Here is a 21,115-nt window from a genome sequence, read left to right as displayed (position 1 = left end):
GGAACGTGAGCTTGAATAAACGGTTTACCTTGACATGGGTGCATGCCCCAATGGATAACATTGTAGAGCCGTTTTGTGGTTACTGGTTATAGCGTTCTAACTCAATACTGGAATGCTTTCGATCATTTTTGCCCCTATTAAAACTTTGAATCCAAAATGGTGAGAAAATAGGGCCTGTGTGTGAAAAGGTGAAGTCCCTCCCCCTTCTCACTTTGTTCCCCTGCACCTGTGGATGGGTCCAATTGGGACTGATTGGGCCTAATTAGCCCCTGGTCTACCTTGTTAACACACCGGTCACACGTATGCGTAGGAATGCGTCGATGCGTCAGGGTTAACGGATCCCCATTCACTTTGAATGGGGTGACGTCATTCTTTTGCCAAACTGAACGGACCCACAATTCAGTTCGGCAAAGGATGACGACACCCCATTCAAAGTGAATGGGGAACCGTTAACCCTGACGCATCAACGCATTCCAAGTGTGACCGGTGTGTAAAAGGTGCACCTCATTATTGAGGGAGAGACAGACTGGACAGGCTGCAGAGAAGCTGAGACAAGGTACTAGACAAACCTGTGTGACACAGTTGTACCTTGTCTGTTTTAAAGCTTTAGTTTTGTTCAGTGTATGTTTCTTTGTTTTGGGGTTGTGATTACCCTGGTGTATGTCTTTTTGTTTTTGGGGTTCAAGTCCCTCTGTTTTTTGTATACATGATTTTGGGGTTCGAGTCCCGGTTGAAAATAAATATACAGCTGTATTTTTATAAGAAAGCCACTGTCTCCTGCGCTGTAAGTTCTCCGGCCTGCATGAAACCACGATCCAGCCTACATCCCACATGGAGAGATGGCCGGCTCGGGCCCTTCTCACACCGTGTTAAATAATGACAAAGTTTCCCATTGAGAGACCTCCCATGGCTGAGGTTGCAAGTTAATGTCCGGGGTGGGACTGTGCTTGTCTATACAACGCGGGTTTCCCCTACCTTTAATCAGAAATCACAACCACAGACAGAACTGAAAGAAACCCCATTTAAGGTGGTTAAAGACATTCAGTGCGGGCACATGATGGCAGCACTCCGGTCCCATCCAATTCTCTCCATGGGGTCTCCATGGGGGGTTAACTGCTCTATCTCAAAGCACATGGCAGTGACCAATCTAGCTCTTGGCCGCGTCAGTTCAAATCAAATGCGGAATGTTTACATCTGCTACCGTTGATTATACAGTAAATACGTTGTGAAATGAAACAAAAACACACCACAGTTAAAGTTGTATTAGTATTGATTGATTCACATCGATATGAATGGATTACATGACTAACAACTGGTGGAAAGTAATATGAAAATATTTGTTCACTGAATTAGCGTTCTGTCCCAAACAGTTGCGTTCCAGTTTCAAAGTTTCACTTTCGCTTTCAGTATTTCAACGTGAATGAGGGAGCACAAGAACTGAGCGTCTAGCAGCGTTTATCATATCATATACATTATATATGATGCATGTATATGTCTGTGGGCATGATCTCAAGCACGTGCAAAAGTTGTTGTTGTCCAATTTGAATCAGATACAAGAGACACATGCGCGCCCAGTCCAATTACCAGCGGAATCGAATCGTGTGTCCAGGGGTTTACATCGGAGTCCAGTCGGACTCAAGTCGGACACAATTAATCTAGTTCTGGGGAGACACATGTGTCCAATATCCAATTTAAATCGGACTGAAATCGGAAATTGGACACATGTGTCCACAGTCAGTGAAAGTGAAACTTAGAAACTGGAACGCAACTGTTTGGGACAGAACGCGCTAATTCAGTGAACAAATATTTTCATATTACTTTTCCACCCGTTGTTAGTCATGTAATCCATTCATATCGATGTGAATCAATCAATACTAATACAACTTTAACTGTGGTGTGTTTTTGTTTCATTTCACAACGTATTTACTGTATAATCAACGATTTTGTTTCATTTCACAACGTATTTACTGTATAATCAACGGTAGCAGATGTAAACATTCCGCATTTGATTTGAACTGATCTAGTTTTGTCACTTCCATGTGCTTTGAGATAGAGCAGTTAACCCCCCATGGAGACCCCATGGAGAGAATCGGATAGGATCGGAGTGCTGCCATCATGTGCCCGCACTGAGTGTGTGGAAATGGTTAACCTGCCTTAACATGTTGGCATGTGTCTTCCTTGGGTGCCAGCCAGCTATTGTGAAATTCTTAAATGTCCGATGATGAAACTCCTGAGTTGACTCACACTGAAGATGCCTATGTACAATCATCCGAACAACATTGCTGTTTACCATAACTTTGTGGTTGTGTGTACACACCTCCATTTTATTGTTGCTGTAAAATAAACACAGTCTCGCGCTGCTTTCAGCACTGACAAAACGAAGTAAAACGTTTATTGAAACCGAAACTGGTGCATGGACCATCCTCAGAAGGCCATTATTTGCTTTCTTCTCGAATATTTTTTGGAGCATGATGAAATCGTTGTAAATACAGTGTTTAATTATTTTTCAACTTTATCTTTAGTTTGTTAAGGACCTTAGTTGTGTACATTGTTGTGCACACTGCCCTCATAATATGATGGGACTTATACGCGTCGCTGCTGATTGGGTAACACGCTGATTGGGTAACACGTCTGACGTACAGTACCCACCAACGAGAGAAAACTTACCTCAATGTTGCTTAGACATGTCGTTCAACCCGGAAACCGTAGCAAAACGGTGCACGCCTTTTTCAGATTGAACGTGCGCCAAGTAAAGTAGCTTCACCCAATCACCACCCTCTGGTTTTTCATGACGTTAAACATTGTGCCTGACGTAATGGAAAAAGTACACACCTGATTGGGTGGAGGCCACTCTTTAGGCTCTTACTAAAGAAGGAAACAAACAACAGGCGACGGAAACCAGCAGCGCTCGCCTCAGCGTCAAGCAACTCGTAGCAGACTAAAGGGTACTTGCCTAGTCTTTTTTTTTTTGTTTTCTTCATCTTATCCGATTTCATTTAACGACCTTTCATTGTACAAAAAAGGTAAGTTAGCCATTTTTTTCTTTAAGTTTGTTACTTCATCCAGAAAGACAGAGGTCTGTTTTTTTTATGTGTGGTGGAGTTCATAATCGATGTTCGTTTAGGAAGCGAGCTATTGATTACTTGAGTTAACCTTAGGTATTCAACGTTCCTTTAACTCAGGTGAAATATTGTTTCCGCTGAAACAGTAAGCTATGTTATTCACCACTCTCTGGGCTGGCGATGTTTACGAACATTGAGACGTATGTTAACAGTGTTCAAAATCCAGTTAGGTGAAAATGAACTTGATGACGTGTATTTACGATTTCAGAACCGCTAGTTACACTTAATATAAAATAACAGAGAATAATGACTAGCAGACCTGTATCTTGCCACCCAGTTAGCGAGTGCTTCCATGTATCTATTGGGTTTCCTGATATGCTACCTAGCTATGCTATCTAACGCTTACCGTATAACGTTAACCATGTCGTAACATGGTAATATCATATAACAGTTATGATATTGGTTACCTGTAACGGATATTGTTTGACATATTCTTAAACTTCAGTGTGATTTATTTTTGAGTAACTTTTCCAGTGAGGTAACGTTAAACTAGCCAAGCTAGCTACCCATTGACGAGGCGAGCTAGCTATAGCTACGTGTCTTCATTTTAGTGCCCATTAATGAAAATATCTTGCCATGGTTTTGGAATTTTAGCTATTCATCATTATTTAAGATTCTAATATCTTATCTGCCTCATGCTTCTGCTCGTGTTAGTGCTAAATCAACGGCAGTGTATGGTTTGGAACAAAGAGGAGACAAAGAACTTGATGGCTATCGTTAGCGTAAGACCAAGTATTTGAACTAACGATATAACTTGGTAGAGGGATTTTTGTATATTACCGTAACATTGAAACAACTGAAGTTGTATTCTTGTATTTAGTCTGTGTTTTTAGTTGATCGGGGGTTCTACTGGCTAAATACTTGAGCTTTGTCCTGGCGAGTTTCGTGTAACCTTTTGTTAGCTTTGCGGCTATCGTTAGCTGGCAACGTTAGCTGATCTCGCTAGCATGACTCAGTGAATTTAAAGAGCGATGAGGCCTTTCTCCATTGCGTCTGCCACCCACCACGGGCTTTGACACATCCAGGGTCTCTGTAATCCACGTCTGTCGCTGTTGTAACTTTGCTTACATGTATCGTCTTCAGTTGCCCCGAAACGAATGTCCCAAGTCTATTTTAACACGGTGTAAACTAGCAACAACAAGCGCTTTATCTAGCTATTGCATTTAGAATGGCTTTTAGCCAAGAACATATCATCGTAAATCTATATTTTTGTCACCATTTACTTATCTCGGCCTACTTATTATGTGTTTTATATCGTTTTATTTACAACAAACCCCCTGGCGCACCGGGTTTTAAGTCCACACTACACTGTCTAAATACACATTCAATGAAAATAAGTAAGTTACAAATCTATATCTTGATTTCACAATAGAGGTTTAGATGCTAAGACCGCTAACGTTAGGGAGAGTGTTCGTATTACTGCTTAGCTCGCTGGCAGGGTAGATGATGTGACAAAACATGTTAGGAAAGACGGTTCAACATGTGTGGTTCCATCAAAATAAACAATAGCGGGGCTGCCTTGCAACGTGTGAGCTCGGAGAAGACGACGCGTCGAGAGCAGGCGGTTCGTACGCTGTGATGTAATAGCCCCATAGCTGGGCTTCCGCCGATATAAATAGCGTCTGCTGTGGTTGTGTGGTGTTGGCCTGGTTGCGTGTCTTTGAGATCAACATGTCACATTGCACCCTTGTGACTGAAAGTTAATACCAGCGTCCATGTGCAGTCAGAAGCCACGCACGTGATGGAGCTGGGGCACTGGGTTCTCGAGGCTACGGTGTGTAACTGAAAATGACATGTGTGAAGTATTATTCCAAGGGCTTGTGAGCCGCACTTCATGCTTAAAAAAGTGGTTGTTTACGGCACATTCGAATAGAGATGCACCAGGGACCTCTAAGGAGCAAACCATGGCATGCTTATTTTGTCCTTGTCATGTGTGTGTTTGGAGGGGGGTTGGTGGTGGTGGTGGTGGTGTGTTATCTGGCTCTATCTGAACAGAATGTCCTGAGCCTTTGAGCCAGCTGCTCCACACGCTTTGTCCCTGCCGCGTGTCTGAAGGCAGCAGTGCCAAGCCGGTGCTTAGGAGGGATACACTGGCAGGGTGCAAGTGCAATAACCATTATTGATTACCCAAATGAGATCACTTACACCACTCATCCTGTTCCTCTTGCCTCACATCAACAGTCTCTTCAAATATACTGTGCAATAGCCACCCAGGGGGCATTCCTCAAACTGACGATGAAGTGTACTTTTGAAAGGTTTATGCTGTTGCTGCTAGACCCGGTTGTTGTGAGGTTTCGGGCTTCCCATAGATCATACTGGACAAAACCCCAGCTCATTTGAGTCTACTGTCTAGCTGTAATTTCTCAATGCCTGATGAATTTGTGTGTCCTCTGTGTAGACATGGCTCAGCAAACCAACCCAAGCTCAGTGCCCATAATGTGTGCCACCGGCTGTGGTTTCTATGGCAACCCCCGCACCAGTGGCATGTGCTCGGTGTGCTACAAGGAGAACCTGAATCGACAGAACAGCGGAGGAGTCAGCCCACTCAGCACTATGGGTAAGGAGGGCCTATGTCTGACATCACTTCCTGATGTAATATTTTTTTCCAACTTTTTAATGAAGTTTTAAAAATGTTTTTATTATTCTAAATGTGTACATTATTCTAAATATGTTCTTGCAGTAACTGATTTAGCAAGCAAATCACATATATTCATACCATCAGTAGTGCTGGTTTGTACTGAAGAGGTCAAAGTTCATGATATTTTTGTGTGTGTGTAGGTGGCAGTGGTATGACCAGTAGCCCCTCACCCTCTGAGGTTTCGGCCATCCAGCGGCTGGAGGCCACTCTGAGTGGAGCAGTCAGTGGGGTGGAGTCAGCCAGGTAAGAATGGACACGTTGCTGTTAGTGACCATCAGTGTGTCTCAATAGGGCTGTAGCGTTTCATTATAGCTGCTGACCAATGCATATATGTGTGAGGGAAAAATAGAAGAAAAAACTATGCATGAATGTCAAAGATTTAGGGTTTTAATATTTTTAATGTAATACTTTATTTCCGTGGCGTAGTTGTGTGAGTAATGGCTTAGTGTCTGGCTCCACAGTGCATCAACAGTGGCGGCGGCGGCGGCAGCAGCAGCAGCAGCTCTACCGGTCACACAGCAGATGACTGAGATGAGCCTCTCCTGCCACGAGGAGGCACCAGATAACGCAGAGCCAGGTCTGTGTGTGAGTGATGCCTAATGAGCTTGAGCAGAAGCTAAACATGCGCGTCATTGCACTGAATGTGGTTTTGTGAAGTGGATAAAAACAGTATGTCATACTTTGACATGTTATTTTGGATGAAGTGAGGAGCATATGTCTTGTCTGTCTCCCTGCAGTGCTAACTCAGCCTGTGGCCTCACCCACTCCTGCCACAGGAGCTGAGGAGGCTGAAGCACCAGAGCCCCCCAAACCCAAGAAGAGCCGCTGCTTTACCTGCAGGAAGAAGGTTGGCCTCACAGGTAAGGGCCACATAACCACTACTAACATTTACATTCACATTAAGTCATTAAGCAGGCTTTTTTTTTGTTGTCCAAAGCGACGTACAAAGGAGGGAACAATCAAGCTATGAACAATAGACCTAGTGTAACAATAAATACTATTTTACGTAAGGAAGAAAAGAAACAACTGCACCCATGTGGTTGCCCATGTTGAGACACACACACACACACACTGTCTAAGATTTCAGTTCAGTTGCACTAAACATTAAGCTGCAAAAATGTTGCATTATGAGATGCACACAAAGAGTAGATGGCCCTGAGCTTAGCAGTTAGTAAGCATTCATATCTCCATGTCTGTGTGTTTGTGACCTCCATATGCCTCTCTGCAGGGTTTGACTGTCGCTGTGGCAACATCTTCTGTGGCCTGCACCGCTACTCGGACAAACACAACTGCCCCTACGACTACAAGGCCGAGGCGGCCGCCAAGATCCGCAAGGAGAACCCAGTTGTGGTGGCCGACAAGATCCAGAGAATATAAAGGACCGTATGGTTCTGCCTCGCCCCGTTCTGTCCCGTGCTGTGGGATAATTGACTAATGGACTCGCGCTCTCCAGCGATAGAAAGACTTAGTTTTTTCTCTTTTTTTTAAACGACAGTATGTGTCCTCAGCTGGTGCATGGAGCGATATTTCTCCCCATCCGTTATCTCATCCCCTTCTGCCCTGCCCCCGCCTCAGGCCTTCCTCATGTTTAAGCTTCACTTTTCTTTTTCAAAAAAGGCAAAAGATCAACAACAAAAAAAAAATGTAAAAACATGTTAGCAGACCAGAGATCTTTCAGCCCTGAGTTGTGCCTGTTAGTCTGTAGGAGCACCTGATAGGCTGGTTGGTGTCCCTGTGCTGATTGTGATGAGGTCCATAATGTGATTGTCTGTCCATTTTTGCGTAGGGGGTGGGGCTTGGGTGGAATTAGCCAGTAAGACCCACTGAAGACTGTTTACTCCCCGTCCTGGCTGTTTGTCAGGACAACCCATTGAGCAGGCCCAGCTGAATGGCCTGCAGAGAGAGAGGAAGAGTGTGTGTGTGTGTGTGTGTGTGAGCGAGCAAGAGAGAGGGAGAGAAAGAGTGTGTGTTAGCGAGAGAGTGTGAAGTGAGTCATAGAGAGAAGGGGTGCATGTAGCAGTGTGTGTGTTGATCTGAGAGTATCCTGATGGGTGTGAATGGGTTCTCGCCTGGCAGCAACCTGCAAGCCTGTTTGTTGTACAATGATGCCTCCCTTTTAATTGTTAATTTAATTAAGACTTTGAAAACCATCAAGATGTTGGCTGAAATCGGAGTACATCCAGTACTCTCCTGCATCTACCAGCAGCCTTCTGGACTATGAGGGGTGGTCAGTGTGGACTTGATGCCTCTGAACCGCTGTGTATGTGTGGATAGCGAGAGGGATGTTTCACACATTCATTTTAGCATCCCCGCCCCACATGTGGGAGGCGGAAAGCGGTGACCGGTCCATTCTTTGCCGCTAAACCTAGACTCTGCTATGAGTTGATGTGACCTGGGGTCTGATGGAGATCAAGTCCTCTGTTTTGTTTTTCATTGATTTGTCTTATGTGTTGTGAGGGGATGGGAGGGGTGATCTGCATGGCTTGTGCTAAAATGTTTGAATAAGATGAATGACATTGTTGAGGTTGATAACATTAGTCCTGTTATTGTTTTGATCAATATTTCACTTCTGTAATGAACATTTTACTTTGTTTCTCTTTTTTTTTTTTTTAGTTTGTGAAAATATTTTGTGGGGTGTGTTATGGGTTGCTTGTCAAATGTGTTAACAGGATTTGCAAGTTGAAGTGTCCTCACTTGAGAGTGGATTTTGTTTGTGACGAGTGAGGTGTGTGTGTGCGTGTGCGTGCGTGCCCATCAGTGCGATAGCTGTTTGCGTTTTGTTGCTCTCGACTCCTGAGTGAGATTACACGTGAAAAGGCAACTGTCTTTGTCAGTTTTTAGTTTTGCAAGTTTGTACAAACCATCTTTATATTTATGTATTGCGCATATAATCTTGTTACTTGACATTTACTGCTAAATTGTATCATGTAAATAAAATGATGTACAGAGATATACGAAATATGGCATCACCGACCATTTTCTGTAGTGCGTGTGTGGGGTCATCCAGTAAGTATGCTTCCCATACAGATTCCCAGGAGCGACACAAGTGGAACAGCCTTACTTAAAAAATTGTGGAATTTGTCTTTTTGATCCATGCTTTGAAAGTTATATATTTGTTCTTCACTGAGTTGTCAACCAGCTTAATTGAATACACAAATAGTTACTGGATTTTATAAAGGGGAAGAGAAATTATTTAGTTTGAAATGATCTTCGTAGAAGTGTTCTGTGCAGGATGGTTCAGGTCTTATTTGCATGGCATGATGCTAAAGCTGCTAGAGTTTTCAAGGAAGCGCTGAGTTTAAGGTATTGCCCTTGTGTTCCAGGTTTTGATAAATTGTTCACCATTTGCCTATGAAATGAGTCTGCTGATAACCTTTGGTTGCCATGGTTGCATCACTGGTGAGTGTAATATTGATTAGAAATCATACCTCTAGGACGCGCCTGAATGTAATCTGGGGTGTCACTGGTTCAGCGGTTTCAATATCTAACCCTTTTGTTCTGTTCTCCCAGTCAGGCATGCTAGTGTCAGATTACTTAAAATGGCTCAGGTAATATCTCCATGAGTGGCTTTTTATTTTCCTCAGAGGTAGGACCCATCACCCCTGTAGTGTTCTTCCATGTTCAAGCATTTCCACCCACAGTACAAATCAAAAGTGTTAGCATTATTCTGCAGGCAGGTTCCTGAGTGTCCACTTTCATTTTCAGCTTAGATTTCAATAGAATCCATTCATGCATTCAACAAGCGGATCTGTATAGAGCAGGGGTCTCAAATTACCCGGGGGCCTATGAGGGTCCAGTCTGGTCATTGGGGGGCCAGATTTTCCGGTAAACGTTGGGGTGGCCCATTTAAATCAATGGAACACTTTTTTGTTTGTTTTGTAAATCAATGGAACTTTGCGGGCCGGATCAAATCGCTTGGGGGGCCAGAATTGGCCCGCGGGCCTGAGTTTGAGACCCCTGGTATAGAGGATGTTCTCATACAGTCCATTTCCATATTTTAATTTTTAAATCTGGCCATTTCAAGGAAACATTACCTGTCTATACAGAGATTATCCAGGGAGTTGATGCAAAATCAAGCAAAGTAGATATGTTCAGTGTGTACATGTTTTTGCCTTTATCGTTGGACATATTAAGATTTCTGCCATGTGCATCAGTGTTACTGGCAACATCTATGCTGGCCAGCAGGGTATGGAAGATTACTTTTGAAATGTAATGGTTTAAAGATCACTAGTAACCTTGTTAAAAATGTAATAAGTAATGTAACTATTCCACTTCACAAAATGATGTAAATTATTACTTGATTAGCAACTCATTGAATTACATATTTTTTCTGTAATGGCTAACATTTTTGTTAATTTATTTTATAATTGAATCACTCCGTTGCATGTAAAAGTAACTTTTTTCTCTCCGTTTTTCATGTGATATGCTATCTGTGACGGCAGGTGAGGGGCTGTTCTTCCCTGCTTGATGTCATGAATTGCATGGAAATTGTGACTTGTGACCCTGTCGTACTTCCACTATGTGATCTATAGAATTTGATCTGAGGACGAACCACTTGATCACCTTAATGCTACTGAGCTCCCCCTAGAGTTGCAGAGTGTAGCTCACTTTTACACCACTACCGTAAAGCACTGCCATGCTTAGAGACCCCTAATGGACAGTATACATGTGTATTTGTTGACAAGCTGAATGATATGAAACAGGCAAAGACGACGGCAGAAGCCAAAGAAGCATGTAGACTGACAAGGTAGAGTTATTTGACGATTATACACAAATATGACTGCATAGTTTAATTTATTGTGACATCTGAGGTGAACACTAACAACCAAATAATGACTGATTTCAATGAATCACATTTTCAGGTGGAGTATGTGTAATCTAATAAAATGTTGTTGGCAACATGCCTTATATACATTGGACAGATTGACGAAGACTGATCAAACGTAAGATTGATTTATTTGGATGCTAGCTAGGACAGGTTGATGACTGGGCATCTGGAAAAAGTTTTTTTTTTAAATCCCTGAGACAGGGATGACGCCATCAAGGTTACAGCCTGTCGAATTATTTCATAAATAACATTGGCAGGTATGTTTTTAAAATCTCAACAACTTTCCGTACACAGCCGAACATCAAGGAAGTGCAACACAAGACATAGCAAGACAGCTTATAAGCTATAACTGACAGAAGGAAATCCATTTCAGCACCTGACTTGCATTCTTTTAAAACTTTTAGCTGTCGCCCCAGAGTAAAAGCCAGTCAGAGATTGACTGATCAAGCTTTTTGGTCTCTAGCTCGGTTCCTTTGTTGCCTCTGCCATGATGTCCATACAGAGAACACAGTGCTACCTATCTCTAATAGCTAGCGCTTGGGTCTAGTTGTTGTTGCATGAGGTGGAGCCAAAAAGCATTTTGCAAGAGGTCTCACGCCCTATACCCCAAAGTTACATAGTGCAATACAAAGCGCACCAGGTGTGCTGTGACACGGACGCCATTCTTTGTATTTAAAGTCAGTGTACCACCAGATTTATTTTGAAGCTGTTATTTTAAGATATAATTGTTGCAAAATGTAACTTTAATCCACTGTGATTTGCACTCTGGTAAACAAATTGGCAATGTCTCCTTTTCACCACTAGAGGGTGACCAGGACAAGATTAGAGACTTTCAAGTCATGGCATGCAGTGCTAGATGTCCACAGGATGCTATGATCAGTGTTGAGTCCTGTGTATGGGTTCATAATACACACATTGCATAGAATGTATCAGGTGTATTGCTTAACAAGGTTTGTATACGTCTAAAGATGAATCAAACAAATAGGCGACCAGAAAACACAAGACACTGAAAGGTCAACAACAGCTAAATATTCCGCTGTTGTTGACCTTTCAGTTTTTATTGTTTTTTCTGGTTGCCTATTTGTTTCATTCACCTGATTATATATATCTAAACCATCCACAAAGTAGGCAAATAGCATGCAGAAATCAAAATCCAGATCATCTCCTTTACTTTCTTTATTGCAATCACACAAAAATTGTCACATATGATTTCCAAGGCAAATTCATTTCCAATACAAAGAAGTATTCCAAAGGACAATTAGTGGTTCTGATTTGGGGTCCAACAGCAAGAAACCATAAATAAGTAAAAAAAAATCTCCCAAATCCCATTTATACAATTCCTTTTTTAAAGGTTAAAATATCTTAGCCCATATAAAAACTCTTGATAAGTGTACACATCACAGCACTAGTGTACACTATCCAAGCTCTCATACCATCTCAAGACATTCAACAATTTGGCTCAGTCATAAGCTACTGTTCAAACTATTAACTTGTCATGTCAAGGCACCTGTGCAAGAAATGCTGTTTGCCTGTGTCACAGACAACTCAAGTATAGGTTGTGCATCTCGCAAGCGCAGGACTCCCCCCCCCCCGCCCCCTCCCTGCAGATCAGTGGTGTGGTAGAACAATCTGGAACATACAATAACAAGTGTCGTTAGGCGTGTCGTAAATCCTCCCCTGAAGAACTGAACTGAATGATTGACAAAGTGAGGTGAAGTCAGGCTTCTACAGGGGTTGTCTTTTGTGATTTCGTGTGTTGTAGGGTGTCAATAAATACACGTGGGAAAATTAAACAAATCGTGCAAATGCAAAACGTATTTTTTTTAAAAATCTTACATTATATAAAACACATTGTTTAAAAATTAAAAGATAACTCAAAACAAATGTGTGCGCCTCATGCAGGTTGAAACATCTTTACCTTTGATTTCATGAGCTTAGTGTACAGCTGGCTCTCCTCAGGTATGTGTGCATCCAACACCTCCTTACTCTGGCTGTCACAACTGATCCCCTCCATGAGGCTGGTTGTGCCCGTCCAGTTTGTGTTATAGCCACTGTCCACCTGAACACACAGCAGGAGGAGGCATGCAGTCAACCACAAGCCCACAGGGCCTCAGTCAAACAGACCACAGTATTGGCACCATAACAGGCTTAAAAATACAACCTAGTAGTGTAGCTACAAGATTCACAGTTGATACAAATCCAACTAAACAAATCAGTTGAAACTTATTTTTAAAATGTTAAAAACAGAGGGGGAAAGAAACAACTCAGCAACAGATGGCAACTCAAAAACAGATTTTGATGACACTTGAGGAGATTAGCCTAGGGCCAACTGTGAAAGTCAACCACTGTCAATAACAGACGTAAACAGTCACGGATAACTGCCCACAGGCAGGTTTTGACTAGAAATTGTCTACATTTGTGGCACTAGCTTAAGCCTAATCTACAGGTACAGCTGTACCATTTGTATATGTTTTGAAGGTCACTAATGTATTATGCGAAGATGTGGTTTTAGCTGTCACACAGTGTAGCTATACTCCTGACAGGCAGTGGTCCATTATCTGTGGCTGTAGCGTTAGCAAGACAGGTTAGTAGAGTGCACACATACGGACCTGCATGCTCCCGTCCGTTGGGATGAGACTGCCCTCGGCCAGAAGTGATGTGAACATTTGCAGGCTCTCTCCATTGGACAAGCTGCCTGTCCACGAGCTGGTGAGACGTTTGGGCACAGAAGAACTGTTTCCTCCCTCCTCCTCCTCCTCTTTATCCTCAACCTCTTCCTCCTCCCGAAGCGCTTTGGTCCAGCCACAGTCCAGTTGATCCTTTCCAAACCTGTCAGTTGCATCTATCGTGTCCCCCTGCCTGGCTGACTCTCTCCTGTCCTCTTCCTGCTCCATCAGCTCAGAGGCTGACTGAGGGGAGACTATGTGCCCAGGAAGAGAAACCTCAGTTCGGGGTGAGCTGCAATCCAGCTCCATGGCGTGGTGTGTGGGATCTGCAGACTGCCGGATGGTGCTGAGGATGGGGGAGATGGGGGAAAGGTGGATGGGGGACCCCCAGACCCGGGCCCGGTGGCGGGGCATGAGGGGTGAGCAGCTACGAATTGGGGAGCAGCCCTCCACGTAGGGGCCGTCGCCACGGCAACGGACCTCCATGTCTGAGCTACTCAGTGGAATGCCTTCAGGCGTGAGGAATGTCAGACACTTCCGCTCACCTGAGGGATGGACAGGAACACATTTGGTTACACTTACAGGTAACACACACACACACACACACACACTTTTCAGTGATCCCTTAAATCTTTCCCCTCACTCAGTTGTCACTCTTCAGCGGGACAAAGTTTAGAAATTGTTCATTTCAAAGATCAGTGATTCAGTTTACTACTGCAGGTACCTGACAGTGGAGTCACAGCTTTTTGGAGACCGATGGGTGACAGAGTAGGGGATTTGAACGTGGGAGAGGAGCGGTCCGGGAACATGGGACTTGTGACACTGCCCAGGCTGTAGTTACGAAATCTACCTTGGATGGGACTCGATGAAAACTGGCCCTGCATGGAAAGAGAACAATGAATGAATTAATCATGATGCGATGGCGAAAAAAAGAGGTGTCTGGATCAAGATAAACGATAGAAGTGCTGTTTTACGAGATATATGGCAAAGGTCTCAACTGGACACCATGGACAATTTACTGGCCATTTAAGTAACCCGTCAAGAAGTGTAACTGTTTTCAAGGGTTTTAGACCCTATGACATTTCTAAAAGTGTTCTAATTAGACAGGGAACATTGGCCCAGCTGAATAGACTCACTTACCGTTGAAGAGGTCTGGATGGGCACGTCACACTGCAGGGGTGACATGAGGCTAGGGGACATGGACTCTTTACCACTGGGGGTTGCCACATACGGGCCCCTCTCTGGACTTGGGGGATTTGAAGAGTCGGATCCACTGCCGTGTCCGTCAAGGAAGAGTTTCCGACGGAGGGAGGAAGAGCTCAGCGTATCCTGAACCTGCTCAGATACCTCCTCAACTTTGAAGTGTCCTCCTGTGAGAAAGGCCCCACACACAAACACACACTTTGAGCTTGATCCTCAAATATCAAAACATCACATCACTGTCATTCATAATGAAAAAAAGAGCTCACCTAATACTTTCTCAAGATCAAAGTCCACAGGTAAAGAAAGGATTGTCTGACATGTTGCTGCAAGGAAAAAAAAAAAAAAGTTTAAAACAGCAGAGGCTTCACTTACATGTCTGGAATGCATTTTCAAACGAATATTTTCAAACCACTTTAGCTTTATGAACACACCATTTGTTTTTCTGGATGGTTCTGGCTCATCAGTGATGTGTGATAAAGAACCTAGAAAAAGATTTTCAGCGTCAAGTCCAAAATTAGCCAACGAAAACATCCAGAGAGAGACTGAATAAGTGTGTGTGGTCTGACTTACCCTTCCCATAATGCTTCTGTGTGCTTGCTGGGGCTGCCCATGGGGAGGGAACAATAGCGCCTTTGGTGAAAAACTGCAGCACAAAAAGAGAAATCAGTTTAGAGGAATGCAAAACTGCTTTCGGAGCTTTACTATTTCAGCCTTGATGCAATAACAGCACTAAGGGTGACTTTACCTGTTCAATTGCATACTGTCGTTTCTGTTCAATGTCAGAGTCCGTCCTGGACACAAAAGGAAAAAACAGCATTACAACACATATCTACTCTTCCTGTTTTGTTAACAAAACTTCTGAAACTTCATGTAAAATGGGCAGTTAATTTTGACAGAAAATTGACTGTCAACCTGTAGAAGAGTGTGAGTATTTTCTTTATGAATTTGAAAATGCAGTTGTATTTATGGATTTATGGGTTTCAGGTTGATTGTGCAGCTGCAGGGGACATGAAAAGGGAACTCACCTTGTTTGGCTCAAGAAGAAGGATTGTCTATTTATGTCCTCTGGGTCGATTTCTACTGGGAGCAAGTTTGACATTTCATCTATGGACCACTTGAACTTTGCTGGCGTCTTAAAAAAATAACAAAATTCTGTTAGATATGTGTGGTATATTATATCCACATGTACACCCCTTACATTTACTGCCACCATCAACAGCATTTAAACACCAATTTCATGTTGGAAATACTTTAAATGTACTTTAAATTACCAACTTTTGTTGACCTGCAGCCACTGGTGTGATATTCAAACAAATCCCCGCTGACTAAAAGAGATGTTTCTCCATATACTTACAGCAGATGAGGCACAAGAGCTCCGAAAGATGGAAGGGCTTGGTACGAATGGTTCGTGCAAGCGGTGGTAGTCATTTGGGCTCTCAAAGGGGTTGAGGATTGCTGGTCTGCCTGGTGTTTCTGGTGTGATCTGAGGCTCTCCTACCTCTGCCATCTTGGCTAGCCTAGGCTTACAACAACTAACGTTATTACGAGGAATCACGAAGCTCAGTCTGAATGGATTAACCAAGAACAGTGCAAGTTGTGCAACGCACTAAAAGTGACATTTTTGCTCAATAGTCGTTACATGTACACTTCGACAGCGCAATACTGAGAGAAATCTGGTTAAGTAGAATTAGTCACGTTTGTGTACATCTACTAATCTATAAAAAGGCTAGTTTGGCGTTGCTCTAGTTAAATGGCAAGCCTTGTTGGTGTCCTTCGAGTAGTTTACATACTTTAATGATATATGCAAACACGACATATACTACAGATTTATTTTACAGTTATCCTTGCAATAATTAATTTCGAATCTGTGCGATATTTACTCACCAAAGCTGATACTAACGAATCCTCAAGCAGACCTTTTCCGTGGCTGAATCAAACGTCCGTTTTAATTTTTCCTCTTCTTTCATATGAACCAATCAAAATCAAGAGAACATTTCAGGTGCCCAATCACGTCGAAGGTTTTTGTAAGCTTCAAAGCGGGCCAATCATACGCGAGTAAAAGTGACGCATTTCCTCTTGGACATTTGAAAGCTGTATTGTCATTCTTCATGCAATTTAGCTGTCTTAGCTAATGGGGCCTTCTAAGTTATTATCTTAACATAAAGAGTACGTTTCTACCAATACCATTCATCCGAATGAAAGAGACTCGTTCAAATATAGGAGTCAAAAGACTACTTGTGTTTGTGAAGCAGTTAGCCTGTGGTGCAATCGTTGGTTCACACAGTCAGTGCTGGTAGCTAATTAACGTTACCTAGCTAGCTAGCGCTAGTTTGCTTCTTGTTGATTCAGGGTAATTCCCTTTTAATACCTTGGCCATGTCAAGTGCTGCGAATGCAAACATCAATGCGGTTCGGGAAACTATGGACGGTGAGTTGAAACCTGACTATGTTGTATCCATGCTCAGAAAGCATCACGGTTAGCTGCAGGGCCCTGTGTTTGCTAAGTTAGCGACATGCTATTATTAAGGTTAGGTAACATTATTTCCTTTAACTTAGGGCATGACAGTGGTCATATTACTGTAGTAACGTTACACCACCAATTAGCTATTTGTGTTATTAATTGTAATTGCCCAGCGATGGTTTCGTGTGTATGAAAAAATCTTCGGAGATACCTTTTACTGAACCTGGTAGGAGGACTACTGTAACCGTGTTGTGGCTTGTGCTGAACAAGCAGTTATTGCTATGGAGTTGTTTATGGTATGCAGGCAAATGTTTTATATGGTCGCAGTTGCACAAGTGATAGCTGAGTTCTCACCGTATGGGTTTCTTTGTGAGTATTTATGAATGTCTGTAGTAACTGTGTTCTTTCCAGTAGATTTCCATTAAGCGTTCCGTTTTGAAATTAAACCAGTTAGCAAAGAGTTGAACCCTATAACTGAATATTTATGTTTTGTATAAACTTGCGTCCTCCGCTTTCAGTACTGCTGGAGATATCACGCCTATTGAACACAGGCCTGGATATGGAGTCCTTGTCCATATGTGTACGACTGTGTGAGCAGGGCATCAATCCAGAAGCGTTGTCATCTGTTATAAAGGAGCTTCGGAAAGCGTCAGAAAACTTAAAGGTGAGCTTAATTTGTGGCTTTAGTGTTAGTTCCACACACATTGCATTTGATAGGTGACAGTAAATATGTATGTTCATGTCATATATATCTGGGCAGCTTTTCAGATTCATGCAGTGAAAGTCTTATTTATTTATTTTTTCTCTGTCTTTTCAGACTACTGAAAACAGTACAAATTAAGAAACCCTGATCCCATCATGAAAGTCCTCTGCTCTTGATCTTTGTGTGATGAAGTTAAGGCCTGTGGTATTTTACCTCTATACCTTAATGTTCAATAAATGTATGCCTAAAGCATGTACATATGAAAAACGTTGTACATATTTGACCCTTTCTATATTAAATGTGCTTTGTTATGAAACCCATCTAATGTTTGTCTCCTTTTTTTTTCAAAGTGTGATGTTGTTTTTATTATTAACAGCTTGTTAAAATAATAGGATGTGTTTAAGTTTTTCATTGAACCTTTCATAGAGAAATTAATCCCAGATGAATATGCTCATAACCTCCTCAATCTCCATACAAACCTACACCCCTTCACATAATTGATACAAGACATGTTCCCTCTACATTTGTTACACCTAAAATATGTTGGTGATTTGTAATTGGTGTACAATGTGGTATAGCTGCAGTTATAGCACACATTTCAATTTGACATAAATGTTTGTAATGTATTTTGCCGATTAGCATCCCTGGTCTGTGTGAGTGATGCGGAGGAGCTTGTTTTTCTGTAATGTTCAGTGTTTCCCCTAGGTTTACAGCTTAGGGGGGGGGGGTGGGGTGGGGAGGGGGACAGCGGCAGGGGCGCGGCGCGATGCGCGCGGCGGCGGACACGGACACAAACACTTAAATGAATTATGATGTTCATGTGTTTCTTTGAATGAAAGCAGTCAATAAGTATAATTTTACACGTTATATGGTAAAGGTAACCTTAAATGACTTTTTTTTAAATGAATTTTTTATTTTTATTTTTTTTTTACTTGACCTTCCAGGGGGGGCGGGAGGGGCCGTTGGGGGGGCGGGCCGCCACCCTAATATCATTGTAGGGGAAACACTGATGTTTTTCTCCTTGGACAGATTGCTGGACTTCCAGCTGTGCTTTAAGGAGGAGAGAGGTTGTTGTGTCCTTGTTTCTCTGCAGTAATATGTAATACGCAGCTCCTGTGGTGAGCTTGGATCGTTGTGTTAATGAGTCTGTAATTAGAGGCCTTCTGGCCTGTCAGTCCCTCACTGCATTACACAAACCAACAGAGAGAAAGTCAGTCAGACCAGTTTGACACCAGGTGGTGAATTTGTCCACTTTACTTAGTGCAGTCTTCAAAGTGATATTAGAATGGAGGCTTTTTTTTTCACTTCATAGCTGCCTCATGTCGAGCCAAGTGAATGTTGAGTTTTGTCTGGGAAATGAAACACTGAACAGATAACTCTTATCTAACCGCTTTGCTTACCTGTGCATCCATTCTGTCATTAACAACACTTTCCTAATTCTCCTATATTGCTTGCTTTGTGTCCACACAATGCAAAAAGGAATGCTTTCTCTTTTGAATGATGGGACTGAGTGTGTCACGGTAAAAGGTTGGTACTGTCACTCTCCCCTTTCAGTCCATGCTCTGAGATGTACGAACCAGGCAAGGGTGTTTAGAGTGATTATGGACTCCTGGCACAGTGACAGGTGTCATCAGCTAAAGTGAATCAGGCATGTCTGCTCATGAACCTGCCTAATGATGCACAGCAGCGGGGGTAGTGTATCTCTCATGCTGAATTAGTGCAGGAAAAGGTTGCCCTGGTGACAGTGACATCACTCAGAAGGGCTCCTCATCAGTTTCTTTTCTGTTCTGTTGTTGTTTTTCTCTCCACCAGACAGCCACGGTGGCAAATGCTCTGAATTTAAATACAGGCATTTTTAAGAGAGGTCTTTAATCATCGGCTTTGGTTAACCACTCAAGAGAGGGCAACAGACGAGGCCAGGCTTTAATCTTTACTCCTACCAATGGCCTTGATTTAGTCAGTGTCTCTTCACTCCCTCAGATTTACAAACTGAATTACTATGATTTGACCTGGACAAAGAATGAACTTGAAATGTTTTTAAGTGACTTTGGTTAACTTCCAAAATCATCAGACCCAAATAACAATTAAGTATTCCTACCTTGATGTGTAATTATGAAATATGTTGCCTGTGATTGCTTTAATTAATTAGGCAACTAACTGACAAACAGTGGAGGAAAGTAGATATATGATGGTGTCAACCTTTAGAGGGTGTTTACTCCCTTGTGTTTTAGTTTATGATAATGAAATATTGTTATTAAATTGGAATTTTGTGTCTTCGAACATAATGACAGCATTTTTTGCATGGAATGCAATCAGATGGTTATAGGCTTTGTGTGTCATTGCTGTCTTGTGGATGACATTTAGACTTCATCAAAAGCACTGAATAAGGAGGACCCTCCAGTTATTTTGCTGTTAATGTCATATATAACTATGAATGTAGACCATGCTTAATAAGTACAGCTGTTCTAGCCTGTCTAGTTAATGTACACCATTAGAAGGCCAAACTACCATCTTATATGACCAACGTCAATCTGTTTCCCCAAAATGTAGCCTTAAAGGTTGGATTTTGTTCAGACCAGTGGCGTTTCTATTGGAAAGATGAAGTCAACTTTGCCTTTTTATGAAGGAGAGTGATAGTTTGGGGAGGTATATTTACCTAGATATTATGACAAAAAAGAAAACAATTCAGTTTTCTTTTAAATCCCTACATAGCCTTGTAAGGTGTTTTGTTCCTCAGGTTTGCTCTGGCAATACTGTTTCTTATGGTCATGTCAATAAAGCAAGTCTATCTGAACGTAATTGAAAGGAGAGAGAGAGAGAGCTCAGTGATATATCTTTGCTATTTCTTTTCTTGGAATAGCAAAGAAGGCTAGGTTGTTACACCCCCATCCACTGGACGGGGCAAGTCAAGTTACACTCCATTACACAGTCTGTTTGCTGTTTTGTTTTAAACATCTCGGTTTTCAGGTCGAAAATACTTGGAAATAACAACGCCTCTGGTTCAAATAGTAAATAGTGCAGGCAAAAAAAGGCATAGGGCCTCCTCAGTCTTAGACAGATTGACTGCCTCCTCCGTAAAGACAGCCTGCAGTCTATTCATGAGGAAGATCAACTATTTATGGCCTAATTTCATCCGGATAAAATCCTCCTGGATTGCACGTTGTTCTATCAGTCTACCTGTCTGACACCATGCCTTATCGGCGAGGTTGTTTAAACTCTTGACTACACCTTTGCGGACGAGTCTGGAGTCTCCAAAGGAAAAACAAATGCCCGGCTAATGCCAGTGGTCTTGTTGTGACAGCGCTATTTATGATGATTAATGATCCTCTGTTTTAGTTGATTACTCCACCGCTGAGTCCTGGTACTTGTTTCAATTAGAGCGCTGAAGGTCGAGCGACCAATCTCTCCACCCGCGTGCGCATAATCTATTCCCATTATGGCGGGCGAATGGGGCATCCGCTTCCCCTCACCTTGTGTTCATTCGAATCATCTGCG

General features: G+C 42.5%; 3 protein-coding genes across 4 annotated transcripts; 2 read left to right on the top strand and 1 right to left on the bottom strand.

The window, feature by feature from the left end:
* The first annotated feature begins 2,888 nt into the window (after positions 1–2,888).
* zfand5b (zinc finger, AN1-type domain 5b) lies at positions 2,889–8,719 on the top strand. 2 transcript variants are annotated; one of them, XM_080834107.1, is made up of 6 exons: positions 2,889–3,023; positions 5,521–5,679; positions 5,901–6,003; positions 6,222–6,337; positions 6,498–6,620; positions 6,989–8,719. In XM_080834107.1, exons 2-6 carry the CDS (start codon positions 5,523–5,525, stop codon positions 7,135–7,137), a joined length of 648 nt encoding a protein of 215 aa, XP_080690233.1. In that variant the 5' UTR covers positions 2,889–3,023; positions 5,521–5,522; the 3' UTR covers positions 7,138–8,719. The 2 variants fall into 2 exon arrangements, with proteins under 2 accessions (XP_080690233.1, XP_080690232.1); XM_080834106.1 differs by having other exon boundaries at positions 6,207–6,337.
* A 3,477-nt stretch (positions 8,720–12,196) lies between these two features.
* bora (bora aurora kinase A activator) lies at positions 12,197–15,964 on the bottom strand (the record flags this gene model as incomplete). Its single annotated transcript, XM_080834886.1, has 11 exons — positions 12,197–12,217; positions 12,507–12,647; positions 13,198–13,799; positions 13,979–14,132; positions 14,395–14,624; positions 14,724–14,780; positions 14,889–14,939; positions 15,028–15,100; positions 15,203–15,248; positions 15,483–15,589; positions 15,812–15,964. 11 exons carry the CDS (start codon positions 15,962–15,964, stop codon positions 12,197–12,199), a joined length of 1,635 nt encoding a protein of 544 aa, XP_080691012.1.
* A 632-nt stretch (positions 15,965–16,596) lies between these two features.
* mzt1 (mitotic spindle organizing protein 1) lies at positions 16,597–17,900 on the top strand. The gene is made up of 3 exons (XM_080833962.1): positions 16,597–16,884; positions 17,436–17,581; positions 17,735–17,900. Exons 1-3 carry the CDS (start codon positions 16,833–16,835, stop codon positions 17,756–17,758), a joined length of 222 nt encoding a protein of 73 aa, XP_080690088.1. The 5' UTR covers positions 16,597–16,832; the 3' UTR covers positions 17,759–17,900.
* Positions 17,901–21,115: the final 3,215 nt, after the last annotated feature.

This window comes from Sprattus sprattus, assembly GCF_963457725.1.
Source record: "Sprattus sprattus genome assembly, chromosome: 3".
Classification (NCBI taxonomy): domain Eukaryota; kingdom Metazoa; phylum Chordata; class Actinopteri; order Clupeiformes; family Clupeidae; genus Sprattus; species Sprattus sprattus.
Note: the sequence above shows the minus strand (reverse complement) of the source record. Positions and strands in the feature narration are given on the sequence as shown.